At 45.5% G+C, this 24,447-nt stretch overlaps 1 protein-coding gene across 3 annotated transcripts in view; it reads right to left on the bottom strand.

Moving 5' to 3' along the window:
* Nucleotides 1–24,447, bottom strand: part of LOC118374804 (collagen alpha-1(XXVI) chain-like) — a 107,705-nt gene that overhangs the window by 47,168 nt on the left and 36,090 nt on the right. For all 3 annotated transcript variants that reach the window (XR_008068767.1, XM_052468613.1, XM_052468612.1), the window contains exons 8-9: nucleotides 6,428–6,505; nucleotides 6,170–6,222 (exon numbers count right to left, since the gene is read on the bottom strand). Coding sequence is in view for 2 of the 3 variants with exons in the window: in XM_052468613.1 (XP_052324573.1) it covers nucleotides 6,170–6,222; nucleotides 6,428–6,505 (131 nt within the window). In the remaining variant the exon portion in view is untranslated. The remainder of the gene's footprint in view (nucleotides 1–6,169; nucleotides 6,223–6,427; nucleotides 6,506–24,447) is intronic.

Raw genomic sequence — 24,447 nt, 5'->3', positions numbered from 1 at the left:
AATGTTGACCTGACCGTGACCATAGTAACATCTCTGCTATGTAATGTTGACCTGACTGTGACCATAGTAACATCTCTGCTATGTAATGTTGACCTGACCGTGACCATAGTAACATCTCTGCTATGTAATGTTGACTGTGACCATAGTAACATCTCTGCTATGTAATGTTGACCTGACCATTGACCATAGTAACATCTCTGCTATGTAATGTTGACCTGACCGTGAATGTTGACCTGACCGTGACCATAGTAACATCTCTGCTATGTAATGTTGACCTGACCGTGACATCTCTGCTATGTAATGTTGACCTGACCGTGACCATAGTAACATCTCTGCTATGTAATGTTGACCTGACCATAGTGACCATAGTAACATCTCTGCTATGTAATGTTGACCTGACCGTGACCATAGTAACATCTCTGCTATGTAATGTTGACCTGACCTCTGTGACCATAGTAACATCTCTGCTATGTAATGTTGACCTGACCATAGTCTGCTAAATCTAGTAACATCTCTGCTATGTAATGTTGACCTGACCGTGACCATAGTAACATCTCTGCTATGTAATGTTGACCGTGACCATAGTAACATCTCTGCTACCTGACCGTGACCATAGTAACATCTCTGCTATGTAATGTTGACCTGACCGTGACCATAGTAACATCTCTGTAACATCTCTGCTATGTAATGTTGACCTGACCTCTGTGACCATAGTAACATCTCTGCTATGTAATGTTGACCTGACCATAGTAACATCTCTGCTATGTAATGTAACCATAGTAACATCTGCTATGTAATGTTGACCTGACCATACCATAGTAACATCTCTGCTATGTAATGTTGACCTGACCATAGACCATAGTAACATCTCTGCTATGTAATGTTGACCTGACCATGACCATAGTAACATCTCTGCTATGTAATGTTGACCATCTCTGCTGACCATAGTAACATCTCTGCTATGTAATGTTGACCTGACCATGACCATAGTAACATCTCTGCTATGTAATGTTGACCTGACCGACCATGACCATAGTAACATCTCTGCTATGTAATGTTGACCTGACCATAGTAACATCTCTGCTATGTATAGTAACATCTGCTATGTAATGTTGACCCATAGTGACCATAGTAACATCTCTGCTATGTAATGTTGACCTGACCATGCTGACCATAGTAACATCTCTGCTATGTAATGTTGACCTGTGACCATAGTAACATCTCTGCTATGTAATGTTGACCTGACCGTGACCATAGTAACATCTCAGCTATGTAATGTTGACCTGACCATGAACATCTCTGCTATGTAATGTTGACCTTGACCATAGTAACATCTCTGCTATGTAATGTTGACCGTGACCATAGTAACATCTCTGCTATGTAATGTTGACCTGACCGTGACCATAGTAACATCTCTGCTATGTAATGTTGACCTGACCGTGACCATAGTAACATCTCTGCTATGTAATGTTGACCTGACTGACCATAGTAACATCTCTGCTATGTAATGTTGACCTGTGACCATAGTAACATCTCTGCTATGTAATGTTGACTGACCGTGACCATAGTAACATCTCTGCTATGTAATGTTGACCGTGACCATAGTAATATCTCTGCTATGTAATGTTGACCTGACCGTAACCATAGTAACATCTCTGCTATGTAATGTTGACCTGGCCGTGACCATAGTAACATCTCTGCTATGTAATGTTGACTTTGACCATAGTAACATCTCTGCTATGTAATGTTGACCTGACTGTGACCATAGTAACATCTCTGCTATGTAATGTTGACTGACCATAGTAACATCTCTGCTATGTAATGTTGACCTGACTGTGACCATAGTAACATCTCTGCTATGTAATGTTGACCTGACCGTGACCATAGTAACATCTCTGCTATGTAATGTTGACCTGACCGTGACCATAGTAAAATCTCTGCTAACATCTCTGCTATGTAATGTTGACCTGACCGTGACCATAGTAACATCTCTGCTATGTAATGTTGACTGTGACCATAGTAACATCTCTGCTATGTAATGTTGACCTGACCTGACCATAGTAACATCTCTGCTATGTAATGTTGACCGTGACCATAGTAACATCTCTGCTATGTAATGTTGACCTGACCGTGACCATAGTAACATCTCTGCTATGTAATGTTGACCTGACCATGACCATAATGTAACATCATCTCTGCTATGTAATGTTGACCGTGACCATAGTAACATCTCTGTAATGTAATGACCTGACCGTGACCATAGTAACATCTCTGCTATGTAATGTTGACCTGACCTTGACCATGTTGAGTAACATCTCTGCTATGTAATGTTGACCTAGTAACATCTCTGCTATGTAATGTTGACCTGACCGTGACCATAGTAACATCTCTGCTATGTAATGTTGACCTAATGTTGACCGTGACCATAGTAACATCTCTGCTATGTAATGTTGACCTGACCGTGTACCATAGTAACATCTCTGCTATGTAATGTTGACCTGACCGTGACCATAGTAACATCTCTGCTAACATCTCTGCTATGTAATGTTGACCTGACCATTGTTGTACCATACCATAACATCTCTGTAAATGTTGACCTGACCATAGTAACATCTCTGCTATGTAATGTTGACTGACCATAGTAACATCTCTGCTATGTAATGTTGACCTGACCGTGACCATAACATCTCTGCTATGTAATGTTGACCTGACCGTGACCATAGTAACATCTCTGCTATGTAACATCTCTGCTATGTAATGTTGACCTGACCGTGACCATAGTAACATCTCTGCTATGTAATGTTGACTGTGACCATAGTAACATCTCTGCTATGTAATGTTGACCTGACCGTGACCATAGTAACATCTCTGCTATGTAATGTTGACTGTGACCATAGTAACATCTCTGCTATGTAATGTTGACCTGACCGTGACCATAGTAACATCTCTGCTATGTAATGTTGACCTGACTGTGACCATAGTAACATCTCTGCTATGTAATGTTGACTGTGACCATAGTAACACCTCTGTTATGTAATGTTGACTGTGACCATAGTAACATCTCTGCTATGTAATGTTGACTGTGACCATAGTAACATCACTGCTATGTAATGTTGACTGACCATAGTAACATCTCTGCTATGTAATGTTGACCTGACCATAGTAACATCTCTGCTATGTAATGTAACATAGTAACATCTGCTATGTAATGTTGACCTGACCGTGACCATAGTAACATCTCTGCTATGTAATGTTGACCTGACCGTGACCATAGTAACATCTCTGCTATGTAATGTTGACTGTGACCATAGTAACATCTCTGCTATGTAATGTTGACCTGACCATGACCATGTAATGTTGACCGTACCACATCTCTGCTATGTAATGTTGACCGACCATGACCATAATGTAACATCTCTGCTATGTAATGTTGACCTGACCGTGACCATAGTAACATCTCTGCTATGTAATGTTGACCTGACCGTGACCATAGTAACATCTCTGCTATGTAATGTTGACTTTGACCATAGTAACATCTCTGCTATGTAATGTTGACCTTGACCATAGTAACATCTCTGCTATGTAATGTTGACTGTGACCATAGTAACATCTCTGCTATGTAATGTTGACCTGACCGTGACCATAGTAACATCTCTGCTATGTAATGTTGACCTGACCGTGACCATAGTAACATCTCTGCTATGTAATGTTGACCTGACCGTGACCATAGTAACATCTCTGCTATGTAATGTTGACTTTGACCATAGTAACACCTCTGCTATGTAATGTTGACCTGACTGTGACCATAGTAACATCTCTGCTATGTAATGTTGACTTTGACCATAGTAACATCTCTGCTATGTAATGTTGACCTGACTGTGACCATAGTAACATCTCTGCTATGTAATGTTGACCTGACCGTGACCATAGTAACATCTCTGCTATGTAATGTTGACCTGACTGTGACCATAGTAACATCTCTGCTATGTAATGTTGACCGTGACCATAGTAACATCTCTGCTATGTAATGTTGACCTGACCGTGACCATAGTAACATCTCTGCTATGTAATGTTGACTGTGACCATAGTAACATCTCTGCTATGTAATGTTGACCTGACCTTGACCATAGTAACATCTCTGCTATGTAATGTTGACCGTGACCATAGTAACATCTCTGCTATGTAATGTTGACCTGACCGTGACCATAGTAACATCTCTGCTATGTAATGTTGACCTGACCGTGACCATAGTAACATCTCTGCTATGTAATGTTGACCGTGACCATAGTAACATCTCTGCTATGTAATGTTGACCTGACCGTGACCATAGTAACATCTCTGCTATGTAATGTTGACCTGACCGTGACCATAGTAACATCTCTGCTATGTAATGTTGACCTGACCGTGACCATAGTAACATCTCTGCTATGTAATGTTGACCTGACCGTGACCATAGTAACATCTCTGCTATGTAATGTTGACCTGACCGTGACCATAGTAACATCTCTGCTATGTAATGTTGACCTGACCGTGACCATAGTAACATCTCTGCTATGTAATGTTGACTGTGACCATAGTAACATCTCTGCTATGTAATGTTGACCTGACCTTGACCATAGTAACATCTCTGCTATGTAATGTTGACTGTGACCATAGTAACATCTCTGCTATGTAATGTTGACCTGACCTTGACCATAGTAACATCTCTGCTATGTAATGTTGACCTGACTGTGACCATAGTAACATCTCTGCTATGTAATGTTGACTGTGACCATAGTAACACCTCTGTTATGTAATGTTGACTGTGACCATAGTAACATCTCTGCTATGTAATGTTGACCGTGACCATAGTAACATCTCTGTTATGTAATGTTGACTGTGACCATAGTAACATCTCTGCTATGTAATGTTGACCTTGACCATAGTAACATCTCTGCTATGTAATGTTGACCTGACCGTGACCATAGTAACATCTCTGCTATGTAATGTTGACCTGACCGTGACCATAGTAACATCTCTGCTATGTAATGTTGACCTGACCGTGACCATAGTAACATCTCTGCTATGTAATGTTGACCTGACCGTGACCATAGTAACATCTCTGCTATGTAATGTTGACCTGACCGTGACCATAGTAACATCTCTGCTATGTAATGTTGACCGTGACCATAGTAACATCTCTGCTATGTAATGTTGACCTGACCGTGACCATAGTAACATCTCTGCTATGTAATGTTGACCTGACCGTGACCATAGTAACATCTCTGCTATGTAATGTTGACCTGACCTTGACCATAGTAACATCTCTGCTATGTAATGTTGACCTGACCGTGACCATAGTAACATCTCTGCTATGTAATGTTGACCTGACTGTGACCATAGTAACATCTCTGCTATGTAATGTTGACCTGACCGTGACCATAGTAACATCTCTGCTATGTAATGTTGACCTGACCGTGACCATAGTAACATCTCTGCTATGTAATGTTGACCTGACCGTGACCATAGTAACATCTCTGCTATGTAATGTTGACCTGACTGTGACCATAGTAACATCTCTGCTATGTAATGTTGACTGTGACCATAGTAACATCTCTGCTATGTAATGTTGACCGTGACCATAGTAACATCTCTGCTATGTAATGTCACCCTGACTGTGACCATAGTAACATCTCTGCTATGTAATGTTGACTGTGACCATAGTAACATCTCTGCTATGTAATGTTGACCTGACTGTGACCATAGTAACATCTCTGCTATGTAATGTTGACTGTGACCATAGTAACATCTCTGCTATGTAATGTTGACTGTGACCATAGTAACACCTCTGCTATGTAATGTTGACCTGACTGTGACCATAGTAACATCTCTGCTATGTAATGTTGACTGTGACCATAGTAACACCTCTGCTATGTAATGTTGACCTGACTGTGACCATAGTAACATCTCTGCTATGTAATGTTGACTGTGACCATAGTAACACCTCTGCTATGTAATGTTGACCTGACTGTGACCATAGTAACATCTCTGCTATGTAATGTTGACCGTGACCATAGTAACATCTCTGTTATGTAATGTTGACCGTGACCATAGTAACATCTCTGCTATGTAATGTTGACCATCCCCATAGTAACATCTCTGACATTATACCAGACTATTTGGTACTCACATCTCGCCCTGGGAGACCTGGAACTCCTGCTGATCCGATTGGTCCAGGGGGACCTGTGATGTCACAGAAACAGTTCCAGAACATATTCATGTCCATACTACCTGTAGTTCCGTCCTGATTCTTGGAGAAAAACACCAGCTACACACACACACACACACACACACACACACACACACACACACACACACACACACACACACACACACACACACACACACACACACACACACACACACACACACAGAACTGAAGTGGTACCTGGAGGTCCTAGGGGGCCAGATGGGCCAGGAGGGCCAGCTACCAACTCAGGAAGAGTTGGAGTAAGACGGGTCTCCTCTGATTAAAACACAAACACACAAACAAAAAATACATTTAATTACTGTAGTTGTACCAATGCTGTAAAATACTAAATGGTGTTTCATTAAGGCTTGTAGGACCTCTGACCCAACACTTCACCCTTGGTTTGTCATCAAACATGTGTGTGTGTGTGTGTTTCATCATACAGTCTGACTATTGTAAGGAACTCCTTATGCGAAGACTACAGCTGGTCTTTTACGGATCACCGTCTATCAGAGATCTGGGTTCAGGACAGGGTTAGTCCGTCTCTGAGCTCAGAGTGCTGGATCAGAGCCTAGACATGTTGGCTGTCAACATTCTGTATTGGTGTCTGTTGTTAGGGTAAACTGCTAGGGTAAAATAACTTTTATCAAATGAGATGTGCATTTATATGAATACATGCATCTGTCTAGTATGTGTTGGTCCCTGTGGGAATACATTCACCTGTCTAGTATGTGTTGGTCCCTGTGGGAATACATTCACCTGTCTAGTATGTGTTGGTCCCTGTGGGAATACATGCACCTGTCTAGGTTGTGTTGGTCTCTGTGTGAATACATGCACCTGTCTAGGTTGTGTTGGTCTCTGTGTGAATACATGCACCTGTCTAGGTTGTGTTGGTCCCTGTGTGAATACATGCACCTGTCTAGGTTGTGTTGGTCCCTGTGTGAATACATGCACCTGTCCAGGTTGTGTTGGTCCCTGTGTGAATACATGCACCTGTCTAGGTTGTGTTGGTCCCTGTGTGAATACATGCACCTGTCTAGGTTGTGTTGGTCCCTGTGTGAATACATGCACCTGTCTAGGTTGTGTTGGTCCCTGTGTGAATACATGCACCTGTCTAGGTTGTGTTGGTCCCTGTGTGAATACATGCACCTGTCTAGGTTGTGTTGGTCCCTGTGTGAATACATGCACCTGTCTAGGTTGTGTTGGTCCCTGTGTGAATACATGCACCTGTCTAGTATGTGTTGGTCCCTGTGTGATTGTTTCTGTGTTAGTCTAAACCCCTAGTCTCTTCTCCTTCCTCTCAGTGGAAGCAGTGGAGGCATAGAGGGTCTGGTGGAAGCATAGAGGGTCTAGTGGAAGCATAGAGGGTCTAGTGGAAGCATAGAGGGTCTAGTGGAAGCATAGAGGGTCTAGTGGAGGCATAGAGGGTCTAGTGGAGGCATAGAGGGTCTAGTGGAAGCATAGAGGGTCTGGTGGAAGCATAGAGGGTCTAGTGGAAGCATAGAGGGTCTAGTGGAAGCATAGAGGGTCTAGTGGAGGCATAGAGGGTCTAGTGGAAGCATAGAGGGTCTAGTGGAAGCATAGAGGGTCTAGTGGAAGCATAGAGGGTCTAGTGGAAGCATAGAGGGTCTGGTGGAAGCATAGAGGGTCTAGTGGAAGCATAGAGGGTCTGGTGGAAGCATAGAGGGTCTGGTGGAAGCATAGAGGATCTAGTGGAAGCATAGAGGGTCTAGTGGAGGCATAGAGGGTCTAGTGGAAGCATAGAGGGTCTAGTGGAAGCATAGAGGGTCTAGTGGAAGCATAGAGGGTCTAGTGGAGGCATAGAGGGTCTAGTGGAGGCATAGAGGGTCTGGTGGAAGCATAGAGGGTCTAGTGGAAGCATAGAGGCTCTAGTGGAAGTATAGAGGGTCTAGTGGAGGCATAGAGGGTCTAGTGGAGGCATAGAGGCTCTTGTGGAAGCATAGAGGGTCTGTTGGAAGCATAGGGGTCTGTTGGAAGCATAGAGGGTCTAGTGGAAGCATAGAGGTTCTGATGGAAGCATAGAGGGTCTAGTGGAAGTATAGAGGGTCTAGTGGAAGCATAGAGGGTCTGTTGGAAGTATAGAGGGTCTAGTGGAAGCATAGAGGGTCTGTTGGAAGCATAGAGGGTCTTGCGGAAGTATAGAGGGTCTAGTGGAAGCATAGAGGGTCTAGTGGAAACAGTAGCGATGCGTGGCTACTCCCCCCTCTGCTTAGTCTAATACAGCGACAACTAAAATATACCAAAATAACGATTTAGTCCAATCAACATAAGCTACATATGATGTGGATGTGCATGGTTCTGATTTCTCTGTGTGTGTGTGTGTGTGTGTGTGTGTGTGTGTGTGTGTGTGTGTGTGTGTGTGTGTGTGCGTGCGTGCGTGCGTGCGTGCGTGCGTGCGTGCGTGCGTGCGTGCGTGTTTGTGTGCGTGTGTGTGTGCATGCATGCACATTGATGCAAGTAGAAAAACATGTTGAAGTAGAGAAACAACTCCTCTCTTTCATATTGATGAAATAGTCTCTCACTCTGTCATACAGTACAGGCTTTTATATTTTGTTGTCCCAGGCTACTTGGCTAAAATGATTACTCGCTAGTCTAACTTCCATTCATGGGCAACGTTAGCTAGTTAACATTAGCCTTCTACATCTAGCGACCGTACATATTGAACTTCCATCCTCTCAGGCCGGGGACACAACAAGGTATGAATTAATGATTGGATCAAAATCGCCGTTGTAATCATTGGCCAGTATGGAGAATTAAGTAAAACCACAAGTCCAAATCCCTACCTACATCCATGGCTAATTTAGGAAAGGGACAATTTTAGCTACAGACACAGAGAGGCAAAAGATAGATTATAAATGTTTATTTGAAAAAAATAAAATAGAATTGTGGGGGGGCTGGCTTCCCTTGGTGTACATGAACACCCACCATTGAGTGGAAGCATCCCTCTGGATCTAATGACAGCTGCTCATGCAGTCTCCCTCCATTCCTTCTCTACAAGGGCCTGGGATTTGGCTCCTGGCTGGGCCTGCATTTTCAATTGCAGACTGCTGTGCTGACAGCTTACAAATGAGCTGTGATTTACAGCCAGCTGGCTCCAGCAGCCAACAGCCTCTCTTCTCTGCTCTCCACAGACCCAGATCTAGAGCCAGACCCACTCTGAGTCAGACCCACTCTGAGCCAGACCCACTTTGAGCCAGACTACTAATAAGCAGCTCAGGGCCATCAATATCTACTCAAGTTGCAAAGTCAGAAGCCCAGCCTAGATAAAGAAGATGATTGTGGACTACAGATAAAAGATGACAGAGCACGTCCCCATTCTCATTGACAGGGCTGCAGTGGAGTAGGTTGAGAGCTCCAAGTTCCTTGGTGTCCACATCACCAACAAACTAACATAGTCCAAGCACACCAAGACATTCGTGAAGAGGGCACGACAAAATCTATTCCCCCTCAGGAGACTGAAAAGGTTTGGCATGGGTCCTCAGATCCTCAAAAGGTTCTACAGTTGCACCATCGAGAGCATCACTGCCTGGAAAGGCAACTGCTCGGACCCCGACTACAAGGCACTACAGAGGGTAGTGTGAACAACCCAGTACATCACTGAGGCCAAGCTTCCGGTCATCCAGGACCTCTATACCAGGCAATTTCATCTACAAGTCTCTGTTAGGTAAAGTCCCGCCTTATCTCAGCTCACTGGTCACCATAGCAGCACCCACCCGTAGCACGCGCTCCAGCAGGTATATCTCACTGGTCACCCCCAAAGCCAATTCTTCCTTTGGTCGCCTCTCCAGTTCTCTGCTGCCAATGACTGGAACGAACTTCAAAAATATCTGAAGCTGGTGACTCTTACCTCCCTCACTAGCTTTAAACACCAGCTGTCAGAGCAGCTCACAGATCACTGCACCTGTACATAGCTCATCTGTAAATAGCCCATACAATCTACCTCATCCCCATACTGTATTTATTTATCTTGCTCCTTTGCACCCCAATATCTCTACTTGCACATTCATCTTCTGCACATCCTACCATTCCAGTGTTTAATTGTTATATTGTAATTACTTTGCCACCATGGCCTATTTATTGCATTACCTCCCTTATCTCACCTCCTTTATACTCACTGTATATAGACTTTCCTACTGTATTATTGATTGTATGTTTGTTTATTCCATGTGTAACTCTGTGTTGTTGTATGTGTTGAACTGCATTGCTTTATCCTGGCCAGGTTGAAGTTGTAAATGAGAACTTGTTCTCAACTGGCCTACCTGGTTAAATAAAGGTGTTCTCACCTGGCCTACCTGGTTAAATAAAGGTGTCCTCACCTGGCCTACCTGGTTAAATAAAGGTGTTCTCAACTAGCCTACCTGGCTAAATAAAGGTGTTCTCAACTAGCCTACCTGGTTAAATAAAGGTGTTCTCAACTAGCCTACCTGGCTAAATAAAGGTGTTCTCAACTAGCCTACCTGGTTAAATAAAGGTGTTCTCAACTGGCCTACCTGGTTAAATAAAGGTGTTCTCAACTAGCCTACCTAGCTAAATAAAGGTGTTCTCAACTAGCCTACCTGGTTAAATAAAGGTGTCCTCACCTGGCCTACCTGGTTAAATAAAGGTGTCCTCACCTGGCCTACCTGGTTAAATAAAGGTGTTCTCAACTAGCCTACCTGGCTAAATAAAGGTGTTCTCAACTAGCCTACCTGGTTAAATAAAGGTGTTCTCAACTAGCCTACCTGGCTAAATAAAGGTGTTCTCAACTAGCCTACCTGGTTAAATAAAGGTGTTCTCAACTGGCCTACCTGGTTAAATAAAGGTGTTCTCAACTAGCCTACCTAGCTAAATAAAGGTGTTCTCAACTAGCCTACCTGGTTAAATAAAGGTGTTCTCAACTAGCCTACCTGGCTAAATAAAGGTGTTCTCAACTAGCCTACCTGGCTAAATAAAGGTGTTCTCAACTAGCCTACCTGGTTAAATAAAGGTGTTCTCAACTAGCCTACCTGGCTAAATAAAGGTGTTCTCAACTAGCCTACCTGGTTAAATAAAGGTGTTCTCAACTAGCCTACCTGGCTAAATAAAGGTGTTCTCAACTAGCCTACCTAGCTAAATAAAGGTGTTCTCAACTAGCCTACCTAGCTAAATAAAGGTGTTCTCAACTAGCCTACCTAGCTAAATAAAGGTGTTCTCAACTAGCCTACCTAGCTAAATAAAGGTGTTCTCAACTAGCCTACCTAGCTAAATAAAGGTGTTCTCAACTAGCCTACCTAGCTAAATAAAGGTGTTCTCAACTAGCCTACCTGGTTAAATAAAGGTGTCCTCACCTGGCCTACCTGGTTAAATAAAGGTGTTCTCAACTAGCCTACCTGGCTAAATAAAGGTGTTCTCAACTAGCCTACCTGGTTAAATAAAGGTGTTCTCAACTAGCCTACCTGGCTAAATAAAGGTGTTCTCAACTAGCCTACCTGGTTAAATAAAGGTGTTCTCAACTGGCCTACCTGGTTAAATAAAGGTGTTCTCAACTAGCCTACCTAGCTAAATAAAGGTGTTCTCAACTAGCCTACCTGGTTAAATAAAGGTGTTCTCAACTAGCCTACCTGGCTAAATAAAGGTGTTCTCAACTAGCCTACCTGGCTAAATAAAGGTGTTCTCAACTAGCCTACCTGGTTAAATAAAGGTGTTCTCAACTAGCCTACCTGGCTAAATAAAGGTGTTCTCAACTAGCCTACCTGGTTAAATAAAGGTGTTCTCAACTAGCCTACCTGGCTAAATAAAGGTGTTCTCAACTAGCCTACCTGGTTAAATAAAGGTGTTCTCAACTAGCCTACCTGGCTAAATAAAGGTGTTCTCAACTAGCCTACCTGGCTAAATAAAGGTGTTCTCAACTAGCCTATCTGGTTAAATAAAGGTGTTCTCAACTAGCCTACCTGGTTAATAAAGGTGTTGTCAACTAGTCTACCTGGTTAAATAAAGGTGTTCTCAACTAGCCTACCTGGTTAAATAAAGGTGTTCTCAACTAGCCTACCTGGCTAAATAAAGGTGTTCTCAACTAGCCTACCTGGCTAAATAAAGGTGTTCTCAACTAGCCTACCTGGCTAAATAAAGGTGTTCTCAACTAGCCTACCTGGCTAAATAAAGGTGTTCTCAACTAGCCTACCTGGTTAAATAAAGGTGTTCTCAACTAGCCTACCTGGTTAAATAAAGGTGTTCTCAACTAGCCTACCTGGCTAAATAAAGGTGTTCTCAACTAGCCTACCTGGTTAAATAAAGGTGTTCTCAACTAGCCTACCTGGTTAATAAAGGTGTTCTCAACTAGCCTACCTGGTTAAATAAAGGTGTTCTCAACTAGCCTACCTGGCTAAATAAAGGTGTTCTCAACTAGCCTACCTGGCTAAATAAAGGTGTTCTCAACTAGCCTACCTGGTTAAATAAAGGTGTTCTCAACTAGCCTACCTGGTTAAATAAAGGTGTTCTCAACTAGCCTACCTGGCTAAATAAAGGTGTTCTCAACTAGCCTACCTGGTTAAATAAAGGTGTTCTCAACTAGCCTACCTGGCTAAATAAAGGTGTTCTCAACTAGCCTACCTGGTTAAATAAAGGTGTTCTCAACTAGCCTACCTGGCTAAATAAAGGTGTTCTCAACTAGCCTACCTGGCTAAATAAAGGTGTTCTCAACTAGCCTATCTGGTTAAATAAAGGTGTTCTCAACTAGCCTACCTGGTTAATAAAGGTGTTCTCAACTAGCCTACCTGGTTAAATAAAGGTGTTCTCAACTAGCCTACCTGGTTAAATAAAGGTCTTCTCAACTAGCCTACCTGGCTAAATAAAGGTGTTCTCAACTAGCCTACCTGGTTAAATAAAGGTGTTCTCAACTAGCCTACCTGGCTAAATAAAGGTGTTCTCAACTAGCCTACCTGGCTAAATAAAGGTGTTCTCAACTAGCCTACCTGGTTAAATAAAGGTGTTCTCAACTAGCCTACCTGGTTAATAAAGGTGTTCTCAACTAGCCTACCTGGCTAAATAAAGGTGTTCTCAACTAGCCTACCTGGCTAAATAAAGGTGTTCTCAACTAGCCTACCTGGTTAAATAAAGGTGTTCTCAACTAGCCTACCTGGTTAATAAAGGTGTTCTCAACTAGCCTACCTGGTTAAATAAAGGTGTTCTCAACTAGCCTACCTGGCTAAATAAAGGTGTTCTCATCTAGCCTACCTGGCTAAATAAAGGTGTTCTCAACTAGCCTACCTGTTTAATAAAGGTGTTCTCAACTAGCCTACCTGGTTAAATAAAGGTGTTCTCAACTAGCCTACCTGGTTAAATAAAGGTGTTCTCAACTAGCCTACCTGGCTAAATAAAGGTGTTCTCAACTAGCCTACCTGGTTAATAAAGGTGTTCTCAACTAGCCTACCTGGCTAAATAAAGGTGTTCTCAACTAGCCTACCTGGTTAAATAAAGGTGTTCTCAACTAGCCTACCTGGCTAAATAAAGGTGTTCTCAACTAGCCTACCTGGTGAAATAAAGGTGAAATAAACAATAAAGAAAGAGGAAGGCTCTAAAAATTGTCAAAGGCTCCAGCCACTCAAGACTGTTCTCTCTGCGACCGCACGGAAAGCGGTACTGGAGCACCAAGTCTAGGTCCAAGAGGCTTCTAATCAGCTTCTACCCCCAAGCCATAAGACTCCTGAACATCTTGTCAAATTTCTACCCAGACTATTTGTATTGTCCCCTCTTTTACACCACTGCTACTCTCTGTTGTTATCATCTCTGCATAGTCACTTTAATAACTCTACCTACATGTACATATTACCTCAACTAACCGGTGCCCCCACACATTGACTCTGTACCGGTACCCCCCTGTATATAGTCTTGCTGTTGTTATTTTACTTCTGCTCTTTAATAACCTGTTACATTTATTTCTTATTCTTATCCTTTCAAAAAAATCTGCATTGTTGGTTAGGGGCTCGTTGTAACGCTCGTCGAAATGGGTAGATCAAGGCGCAGCGTGGTTTGGGTTCATCATCATTTATTTAAATGTGAGCCAGCAACAAAACAATAAAGAGAAACAAACAAACGAACGTACAGCCTTGTAGGGCTCAAAAGCAACAATACTGTCACGCCCTGGCCTTAGTATTCTGTGTTTTCTTTATTATGTTGGTTAGGCCAGGGTGTGACATGGCTGATTTATGTGTCTTGTTTTGTCTAGGGGTTTTGTAGTCTATGGGGTTGTGTTCAGTTGAGTGTTCTAGGTAAGTCTATGGTTGCCTGGAGTGGTTCTCAATCAGAGGGAGGTGTTTATCGTTGATTGGGGGTGATCTTGTGGGCGTTATCTTGTGGGTGATTGTTCCTGTCTCTGTGTTTTGTACCAGTTAGGACTGTTTCGGTTTCTCCACGTTTTCTTATTTTGTATAGTGTTCACGTTTTCATCTTTCATTAAAGATGTTTATAAATAACCATGCTGCATTTTGGTCCTCCTCTCCTTCCCAGGAAGAAAGCCAATACAAAAACAAGCTCCCACAAACAACAGGCGGGAAAAGGCTGCCTAAATATGATCCCCAATCAGAGACAACGATAGACAGCTGCCTCTGATTGGGAAACATACCAGGCCAACATAGAAACATAGACATACAAAAACTAGACTACACAGGGAAAAGATCAACTAGAACACCCCCCAGTCACTGTAAGGTCTACAACTGTTGTGTTCGGCGCATGTGACTAATAAAATTTGATTTGATTTACTTCTACATTTTCTCTGATATTTGACTTGAAACTTAACCCTAACCTTAATCCTAACCTTAACATACATTTAAACTTTTACCCTAACCTTAACCACACTGCTAACCGTATGCCTTACCCTAATCTTAACCTTTTGATTTTGCAGCATGGCCAAACACTGGTAACCCCTGAGCCTCAGCCTGTCAGCCTCTACTGCCCTCCGGTGGTAAATTGTAGCACATTAACCTGTGTTTGTCTTGTCTGGACCATTCTAGTCACCAACACTATCTCATCCATGGAAAACAGTTACTGTATGTATTTGGATACTGGTCCTGTTATTAATTAATCATAGAATATATCAGTTTGAATTCTAGAATTCTAGAATATGTATTTGTTTGTGAAATTGAGTTGAATTGCAGTGGCCAGGGGGGATAGAGACTTATGGTAGCTGTTAGCATCTGCAGTGGCCAGTGGAGATAAAGACCCATGGTAGCTGTTAGGATCTGCAGTGGCCAGTGGAGATAAAGACCCATGGTAGCTGTTAGCATCTGCAGTGGCCAGTGGAGATAAAGACCCATGGTAGCTGTTAGCATCTGCAGTTGCCAGTGGAGATAAAGACCCATGGTAGCTGTTAGCATCTGCAGTGGCCAGGGGGGATAAAGACCCATGATAGCTGTTAGCATCTGCAGTGGCCAGTGGAGATAAAGACCCATGGTAGCTGTTAGCATCTGCAGTGGCCAGGGGGGATAAAGACCCATGGTAGCTGTTAGCATCTGCAGTGGCCAGTGGAGATAAAGACCCATGGTAGCTGTTAGCATCTGCAGTGGCCAATGGAGATAAAGACCCATTATTCAACCATGCTGGTCATTTATGAACATTTGAACATCTTGGCCATGTTCTGTTATAATCTCCACCCGGCACAGCCAGAAGAAGACTGGCCACCCCACATATGCTCTCTCTAATTCTCTCTTTCTTTCTCTCTCTCGGAGGACCTGAGCCCTAGGACCGTGCCCCAGGACTACCTGACATGATGGCTCCTTGCTGTCCCCAGTCCACCTGACTGTGCTGCTGCTCCAGTTTCAACTGTTCTGCCTTATTATTATTCGACCATGCTGGTCATTTATGAACATATATCAACATCTTGGTCATGTTCTGTTATAATCTCTACCCGGCACAGCCAGAAGAGGACTGGCCACCCCACATAGCCCGGTTCCTCTCTAGGTTTCTTCCTAGGTTTTGGCCTTTCTAGGGAGTTTTTCCTAGCCACCGTGCTTTTACACCTGCATTGTTTGCTGTTTGGGGTTTTAGGCTGGGTTTCTGTACAGCACTTTGAGATATCAGCTGATGTACGAAGGGCTATATAAATACATTTGATTTGATTTGATTTGATTTAGCTGTTAGCATCTGCAGTGGCCAGGGGGGATAAAGACCCATGGTAGCTGTTAGCATCTGCAGTGGCCAATGGAGATAAAGACCCATGTTAGCTGTTAGCATCTGCAGTGGCCAGGGGGGATAAAGACCCATGGTAGCTGTTAGCATCTGCAGTGGCCAGTGGAGATAAAGACCCATGGTAGCTGTTAGCATCTGCAGTGGCCAGGGGGGATAAAGACCCATGGTAGCTGTTAGCATCTGCTGTGGCCAGGGGGGATAAAGACCCATGGTAGCTGTTAGCATCTGCAGTGGCCAGTGGAGATAAAGACCCATGGTAGCTGTTAGCATCTGCAGTGGCCAGTGGAGATAAAGACCCATGGTAGCTGTTAGCATCTGCAGTGGCCAGTGGAGATAAAGACCCATGGTAGCTGTTAGCATCTGCAGTGGCCAGTGGAGATAAAGACCCATGGTAGCTGTTAGCATCTGCAGTGGCCAGGGGGGATAAAGACCCATGGTAGCTGTTAGCATCTGCAGTGGCCAGTGGAGATAAAGACCCATGGTAGCTGTTAGCATCTGCAGTGGCCAGGGGGGATAAAGACCCATGGTAGCTGTTAGCATCTGCAGTGGCCAGTGGAGATAAAGACCCATGGTAGCTGTTAGCATCTGCAGTGGCCAATGGAGATAAAGACCCATTATTCAACCATGCTGGTCATTTATGAACATTTGAACATCTTGGCCATGTTCTGTTATAATCTCCACCCGGCACAGCCAGAAGAAGACTGGCCACCCCACATATGCTCTCTCTAATTCTCTCTTTCTTTCTCTCTCTCGGAGGACCTGAGCCCTAGGACCGTGCCCCAGGACTACCTGACATGATGGCTCCTTGCTGTCCCCAGTCCACCTGACTGTGCTGCTGCTCCAGTTTCAACTGTTCTGCCTTATTATTATTCGACCATGCTGGTCATTTATGAACATATATCAACATCTTGGTCATGTTCTGTTATAATCTCTACCCGGCACAGCCAGAAGAGGACTGGCCACCCCACATAGCCCGGTTCCTCTCTAGGTTTCTTCCTAGGTTTTGGCCTTTCTAGGGAGTTTTTCCTAGCCACCGTGCTTTTACACCTGCATTGTTTGCTGTTTGGGGTTTTAGGCTGGGTTTCTGTACAGCACTTTGAGATATCAGCTGATGTACGAAGGGCTATATAAATAAATTTGATTTGATTTGATTTGATTTAGCTGTTAGCATCTGCAGTGGCCAGGGGGATAAAGACCCATGGTAGCTGTTAGCATCTGCAGTGGCCAGTGGAGATAAAGACCCATGGTAGCTGTTAGCATCTGCAGTGGCCAGGGGGATAAAGACCCATGGTAGCTGTTAGCATCTGCTGTGGCCAGGGGGATAAAGACCCATGGTAGCTGTTAGCATCTGCAGTGGCCAGTGGAGATAAAGACCCATGGTAGCTGTTAGCATCTGCAGTGGCCAGGGGGGATAAAGACCCATGGTAGCTGTTAGCATCTGCAGTGGCCAATGGAGATAAAGACCCATGGTAGCTGTTAGCATCTGCAGTGGCCAATGGAGATAAAGACCCATGGTAGCTGTTAGCATCTGCAGTGGCCAGTGGAAATAAAGACCCATGGTAGCTGTTAGCATCTGCAGTGGCCAGTGGAAATAAAGACCCATGGTAGCTGTTAGCATCTGCAGTGGCCAATGGAGATAAAGACCCATGGTAGCTGTTAGCATCTGCAGTGGCCAGTGGAGATAAAGACCCATGGTAGCTGTTAGCATCTGCAGTGGCCAATGGAGATAAAGACCCATGGTAGCTGTTAGCATCTGCAGTGGCCAGTGGAAATAAAGACCCATGGTAGCTGTTAGCATCTGCAGTGGCCAATGGAGATAAAGACCCATGGTAGCTGTTAGCATCTGCAGTGGCCAGGGGGGATAAAGACCCATGGTAGCTGTTAGCATCTGCATTGGCCAGTGGAGATAAAGACCCATGGTAGCTGTTAGCATCTGCAGTGGCCAGTGGAAATAAAGACCCATGGTAGCTGTTAGCATCTGCAGTGGCCAATGGAGATAAAGACCCATGGTAGCTGTTAGCATCTGCAGTGGCCAGGGGGATAAAGACCCATGGTAGCTGTTAGCATCTGCAGTGGCCAGGGGGATAAAGACCCATGGTAGCTGTTAGCATCTGCAGTGGCCAGGGGGATAAAGACCCATGGTAGCTGTTAGCATCTGCAGTGGCCAGTGGAGATAAAGACCCATGGTAGCTGTTAGCATCTGCAGTGGCCAGGGGGATAAAGACCCATGGTAGTTGTTAGCATCTGCAGTGGCCAGTGGAAATAAAGACCCATGGTAGCTGTTAGCATCTGCAGTGGCCAATGGAGATAAAGACCCATGGTAGCTGTTAGCATCTGCAGTGGCCAGGGGGGATAAAGACCCATGGTAGCTGTTAGCATCTGCAGTGGCCAGGGGGATAAAGACCCATGGTAGCTGTTAGCATCTGCAGTGGCCAGGGGAGATAAAGACCCATGGTAGCTGTTAGCATCTGCAGTGGCCAATGGAGATAAAGACCCATGGTAGCTGTTAGCATCTGCAGTGGCCAGGGGGATAAAGACCCATGGTAGCTGTTAGCATCTGGAGTGGCCAGGGGGATAAAGACCCATGGTAGCTGTTAGCATCTGCAGTGGCCAATGGAGATAAAGACCCATGGTAGCTGTTAGCATCTGCAGTGGCCAGTGGAGATAAAGACCCATGGTAGCTGTTAGCATCTGCAGTGGCCAGGGGGATAAAGACCCATGGTAGCTGTTAGCATCTGCAGTGGCCAGGCGGGATAAAGACCCATGGTAGCTGTTAGCATCTGCAGTGGCCAATGGAGATAAAGACCCATGGTAGCTGTTAGCATCTGCAGTGGCCAATGGAGATAAAGACCCATGGTAGCTGTTAGCATCTGCAGTGGCCAGTGGCGATAAAGACCCATGGTAGCTGTTAGCATCTGCAGTGGCCAATGGAGATAAAGACCCATTATTCAACCATGCTGGTCATTTATGAACATTTGAACATCTTGGCCATGTTCTGTTATAATCTCCACCCGGCACAGCCAGAAGAAGACTGGCCACCCCACATATGCTCTCTCTAATTCTCTCTTTCTTTCTCTCTCTCGGAGGACCTGAGCCCTAGGACCGTGCCCCAGGACTACCTGACATGATGGCTCCTTGCTGTCCCCAGTCCACCTGACTGTGCTGCTGCTCCAGTTTCAACTGTTCTGCCTTATTATTATTCGACCATGCTGGTCATTTATGAACATATATCAACATCTTGGTCATGTTCTGTTATAATCTCTACCCGGCACAGCCAGAAGAGGACTGGCCACCCCACATAGCCCGGTTCCTCTCTAGGTTTCTTCCTAGGTTTGGCCTTTCTAGGGAGTTTTTCCTAGCCACCGTGCTTTTACACCTGCATTGTTTGCTGTTTGGGGTTTTAGGCTGGGTTTCTGTACAGCACTTTGAGATATCAGCTGATGTACGAAGGGCTATATAAATAAATTTGATTTGATTTGATTTGATTTAGCTGTTAGCATCTGCAGTGGCCAGGGGGATAAAGACCCATGGTAGCTGTTAGCATCTGCAGTGGCCAGTGGAGATAAAGACCCATGGTAGCTGTTAGCATCTGCAGTGGCCAGGGGGATAAAGACCCATGGTAGCTGTTAGCATCTGCTGTGGCCAGGGGGATAAAGACCCATGGTAGCTGTTAGCATCTGCAGTGGCCAGGGGGGATAAAGACCCATGGTAGCTGTTAGCATCTGCAGTGGCCAGTGGAGATAAAGACCCATGGTAGCTGTTAGCATCTGCAGTGGCCAATGGAGATAAAGACCCATGGTAGCTGTTAGCATCTGCAGTGGCCAATGGAGATAAAGACCCATGGTAGCTGTTAGCATCTGCAGTGGCCAGTGGAAATAAAGACCCATGGTAGCTGTTAGCATCTGCAGTGGCCAGTGGAAATAAAGACCCATGGTAGCTGTTAGCATCTGCAGTGGCCAATGGAGATAAAGACCCATGGTAGCTGTTAGCATCTGCAGTGGCCAGGGGAGATAAAGACCCATGGTAGCTGTTAGCATCTGCAGTGGCCAGTGGAGATAAAGACCCATGGTAGCTGTTAGCATCTGCAGTGGCCAGTGGAGATAAAGACCCATGGTAGCTGTTAGCATCTGCAGTGGCCAATGGAGATAAAGACCCATGGTAGCTGTTAGCATCTGCAGTGGCCAGGGAAATAAAGACCCATGGTAGCTGTTAGCATCTGCAGTGGCCAATGGAGATAAAGACCCATGGTAGCTGTTAGCATCTGCAGTGGCCAGTGGGATAAAGACCCATGGTAGCTGTTAGCATCTGCAGTGGCCAATGGAGATAAAGACCCATGGTAGCTGTTAGCATCTGCAGTGGCCAGTGGAGATAAAGACCCATGGTAGCTGTTAGCATCTGCAGTGGCCAATGGAGATAAAGACCCATGGTAGCTGTTAGCATCTAAAGCAGTAGGCCTGCAGTGGCCAGGGGAAATAAAGACCCATGGTAGCTGTTAGCATCTGCAGTAGCCAATGGAGATAAAGACCCATGGTAGCTGTTAGCATCTGCAGTGGCCAGGGGGATAAAGACCCATGGTAGCTGTTAGCATCTGCAGTGGCCAGGGGGATAAAGACCCATGGTAGCTGTTAGCATCTGCAGTGGCCAGGGGGATAAAGACCCATGGTAGCTGTTAGCATCTGCAGTGGCCAGTGGAGATAAAGACCCATGGTAGCTGTTAGCATCTGTTAGCAGTGGCCAGGGGGATAAAGACCCATGGTAGTTGTTAGCATCTGCAGTGGCCAGTGGAAATAAAGACCCATGGTAGCTGTTAGCATCTGCAGTGGCCAATGGAGATAAAGACCCATGGTAGCTGTTAGCATCTGCAGTGGCCAGGGGGATAAAGACCCATGGTAGCTGTTAGCATCTGCAGTGGCCAGGGGGATAAAGACCCATGGTAGCTGTTAGCATCTGCAGTGGCCAGGGGGGTATAAAGACCCATGGTAGCTGTTAGCATCTGCAGTGGCCCATGGTAGCAATGGAGATAAAGACCCATGGTAGCTGTTAGCATCTGCAGTGGCCAGGGGGATAAAGACCCATGGTAGCTGTTAGCATCTGCAGTGGCCAGGGGGATAAAGACCCATGGTAGCTGTTAGCATCTGCAGTGGCCAATGGAGATAAAGACCCATGGTAGCTGTTAGCATCTGCAGTGGCCAGTGGAGATAAAGACCCATGGTAGCTGTTAGCATCTGCAGTGGCCAGGGGGATAAAGACCCATGGTAGCTGTTAGCATCTGCAGTGGCCAGGGGGATAAAGACCCATGGATAAAGACCCATGGTAGCTGTTAGCATCTGCAGTGGCCAGTGGAGATAAAGACCCATGGTAGCTGTTAGCATCTGCAGTGGCCAGTGGAAATAAAGACCCATGGTAGCTGTTAGCATCTGCAGTGGCCAGTGGAGATAAAGACCCATGGTAGCTGTTAGCATCTGCAGTGGCCAGGGGGGATAAAGACCCATGGTAGCTGTTAGCATCTGCAGTGGCCAGGGGGGATAAAGACCCATGGTAGCTGTTAGCATCTGCAGTGGCCAGTGGAGATAAAGACCCATGGTAGCTGTTAGCATCTGCAGTGGCCAGGGGGGATAAAGACCCATGGTAGCTGTTAGCATCTGCAGTGGCCAATGGAGATAAAGACCCATGGTAGCTGTTAGCATCTGCAGTGGCCAATGGAGATAAAGACCCATGGTAGCTGTTAGCATCTGCAGTGGCCAGTGGAGATAAAGACCCATGGTAGCTGTTAGCATCTGCAGTGGCCAGTGGAAATAAAGACCCATGGTAGCTGTTAGCATCTGCAGTGGCCAGTGGGGATAAAGACCCATGGTAGCTGTTAGCATCTGCAGTGGCCAGTGGAGATAAAGACCCATGGTAGCTGTTAGCATCTGCAGTGGCCAGGGGATAAAGACCCATGGTAGCTGTTAGCATCTGCAGTGGCCTGCAGGGGGATAAAGACCCATGGTAGCTGTTAGCATCTGCAGTGGCCAGGGGGATAAAGACCCATGGTAGCTGTTAGCATCTGCAGTGGCCAGGGAGATAAAGACCCATGGTAGCTGTTAGCATCTGCAGTGGCCAATGGAGATAAAGACCCATGGTAGCTGTTAGCATCTGCAGTGGCCAGGGGGATAAAGACCCATGGTAGCTGTTAGCATCTGCAGTGGCCAGGGGAAATAAAGACCCATGGTAGCTGTTAGCATCTGCAGTGGCCAGGGGGATAAAGACCCATGGTAGCTGTTAGCATCTGCAGTGGCCAGTGGAGAGATAAAGACCCATGGTAGCTGTTAGCATCTGCAGTGGCCAGGGGGATAAAGACCCATGGTAGCTGTTAGCATCTGCAGTGGCCAGTGGGAATAAAGACCCATGGTAGCTGTTAGCATCTGCAGTGGCCAATGGAGATAAAGACCCATGGTAGCTGTTAGCATCTGCAGTGGCCAGTGGAGATAAAGACCCATGGTAGCTGTTAGCATCTGCAGTGGCCAGGGGGATAAAGACCCATGGTAGCTGTTAGCATCTGCAGTGGCCAGGCCCATGGGATAAAGACCCATGGTAGCTGTTAGCATCTGCAGTGGCCAATGGAGATAAAGACCCATGGTAGCTGTTAGCATCTGCAGTGGCCAGTGGAAATAAAGACCCATGGTAGCTGTTAGCATAGTGGCCAAGATAAAGACCCATGGTAGCTGTTAGCATCTGCAGTGGCCAATGGAGATAAAGACCCATGGTAGCTGTTAGCATCTGCAGTGGCCAGGGGATAAAGACCCATGGTAGCTGTTAGCATCTGCAGTGGCCAGGGTGGAGATAAAGACCCATGGTAGCTGTTAGCATCTGCAGTGGCCAGGGAGATAAAGACCCATGGTAGCTGTTAGCATCTGCAGTGGCCAGGGGGATAAAGACCCATGGCTGTTAGCATCTGCAGCTGTAGCTGTTAGCATCTGCAGTGGCCAGGGGGATAAAGACCCATGGTAGCTGTTAGCATCTGCAGTGGCCAATGGAGATAAAGACCCATGGTAGCTGTTAGCATCTGCAGTGGCCAGCAGACCCATGGTAGCTGTTAGCATCTGCAGTGGCCAATGGAGATAAAGACCCATGGTAGCTGTTAGCATCTGCAGTGGAAATAAAGACCCATGGTAGCTGTTAGCATCTGCAGTGGCCAGTGGAAATAAAGACCCATGGTAGCTGTTAGCATCTGCAGTGGCCAGTGGAAATAAAGACCCATGGTAGCTGTTAGCATCTGCAGTGGCCAGTGGAAATAAAGACCCATGGTAGCTGTTAGCATCTGCAGTGGCCAATGGAGATAAAGACCCATGGTAGCTGTTAGCATCTGCAGTGGCCAGTGGAGATAAAGACCCATGGTAGCTGTTAGCATCTGCAGTGGCCAATGGAGATAAAGACCCATGGTAGCTGTTAGCATCTGCAGTGGCCAGGAGATGGAAATAAAGACCCATGGTAGCTGTTAGCATCTGCAGTGGCCAATGGAGATAAAGACCCATGGTAGCTGTTAGCATCTGCAGTGGCCAGGGGGATAAAGACCCATGGTAGCTGTTATAAAGACCCATGGTAGCTGTTAGCATCTGCAGTGGCCAGTGGAGATAAAGACCCATGGTAGCTGTTAGCATCTGCAGTGGCCAGGGGGATAAAGACCCATGGTAGCTGTTAGCATCTGCAGTGGCCAGGGGGATAAAGACCCATGGTAGCTGTTAGCATCTGCAGTGGCCAGGGAGATAAAGACCCATGGTAGCTGTTAGCATCTGCAGTGGCCAGTGGAGATAAAGACCCATGGTAGCTGTTAGCATCTGCAGTGGCCAATGGAGATAAAGACCCATGGTAGCTGTTAGCATCTGCAGTGGCCAGGGGAAAATAAAGACCCATGGTAGCTGTTAGCATAAAGGAGATAAAGACCCATGGTAGCTGTTAGCATCTGCAGTGGCCAGGGGAGATAAAGACCCATGGTAGCTGTTAGCATCTGCAGTGGCCAGGGGGATAAAGACCCATGGTAGCTGTTAGCATCAGTCAGTGGCCAGCATGGCAGTGGT

This window comes from Oncorhynchus keta, chromosome 18, assembly GCF_023373465.1.
Source record: "Oncorhynchus keta strain PuntledgeMale-10-30-2019 chromosome 18, Oket_V2, whole genome shotgun sequence".
NCBI classification, from domain to species: Eukaryota; Metazoa; Chordata; class Actinopteri; order Salmoniformes; family Salmonidae; genus Oncorhynchus; species Oncorhynchus keta.
This window is presented reverse-complemented; position numbering and strand designations above follow the sequence as displayed.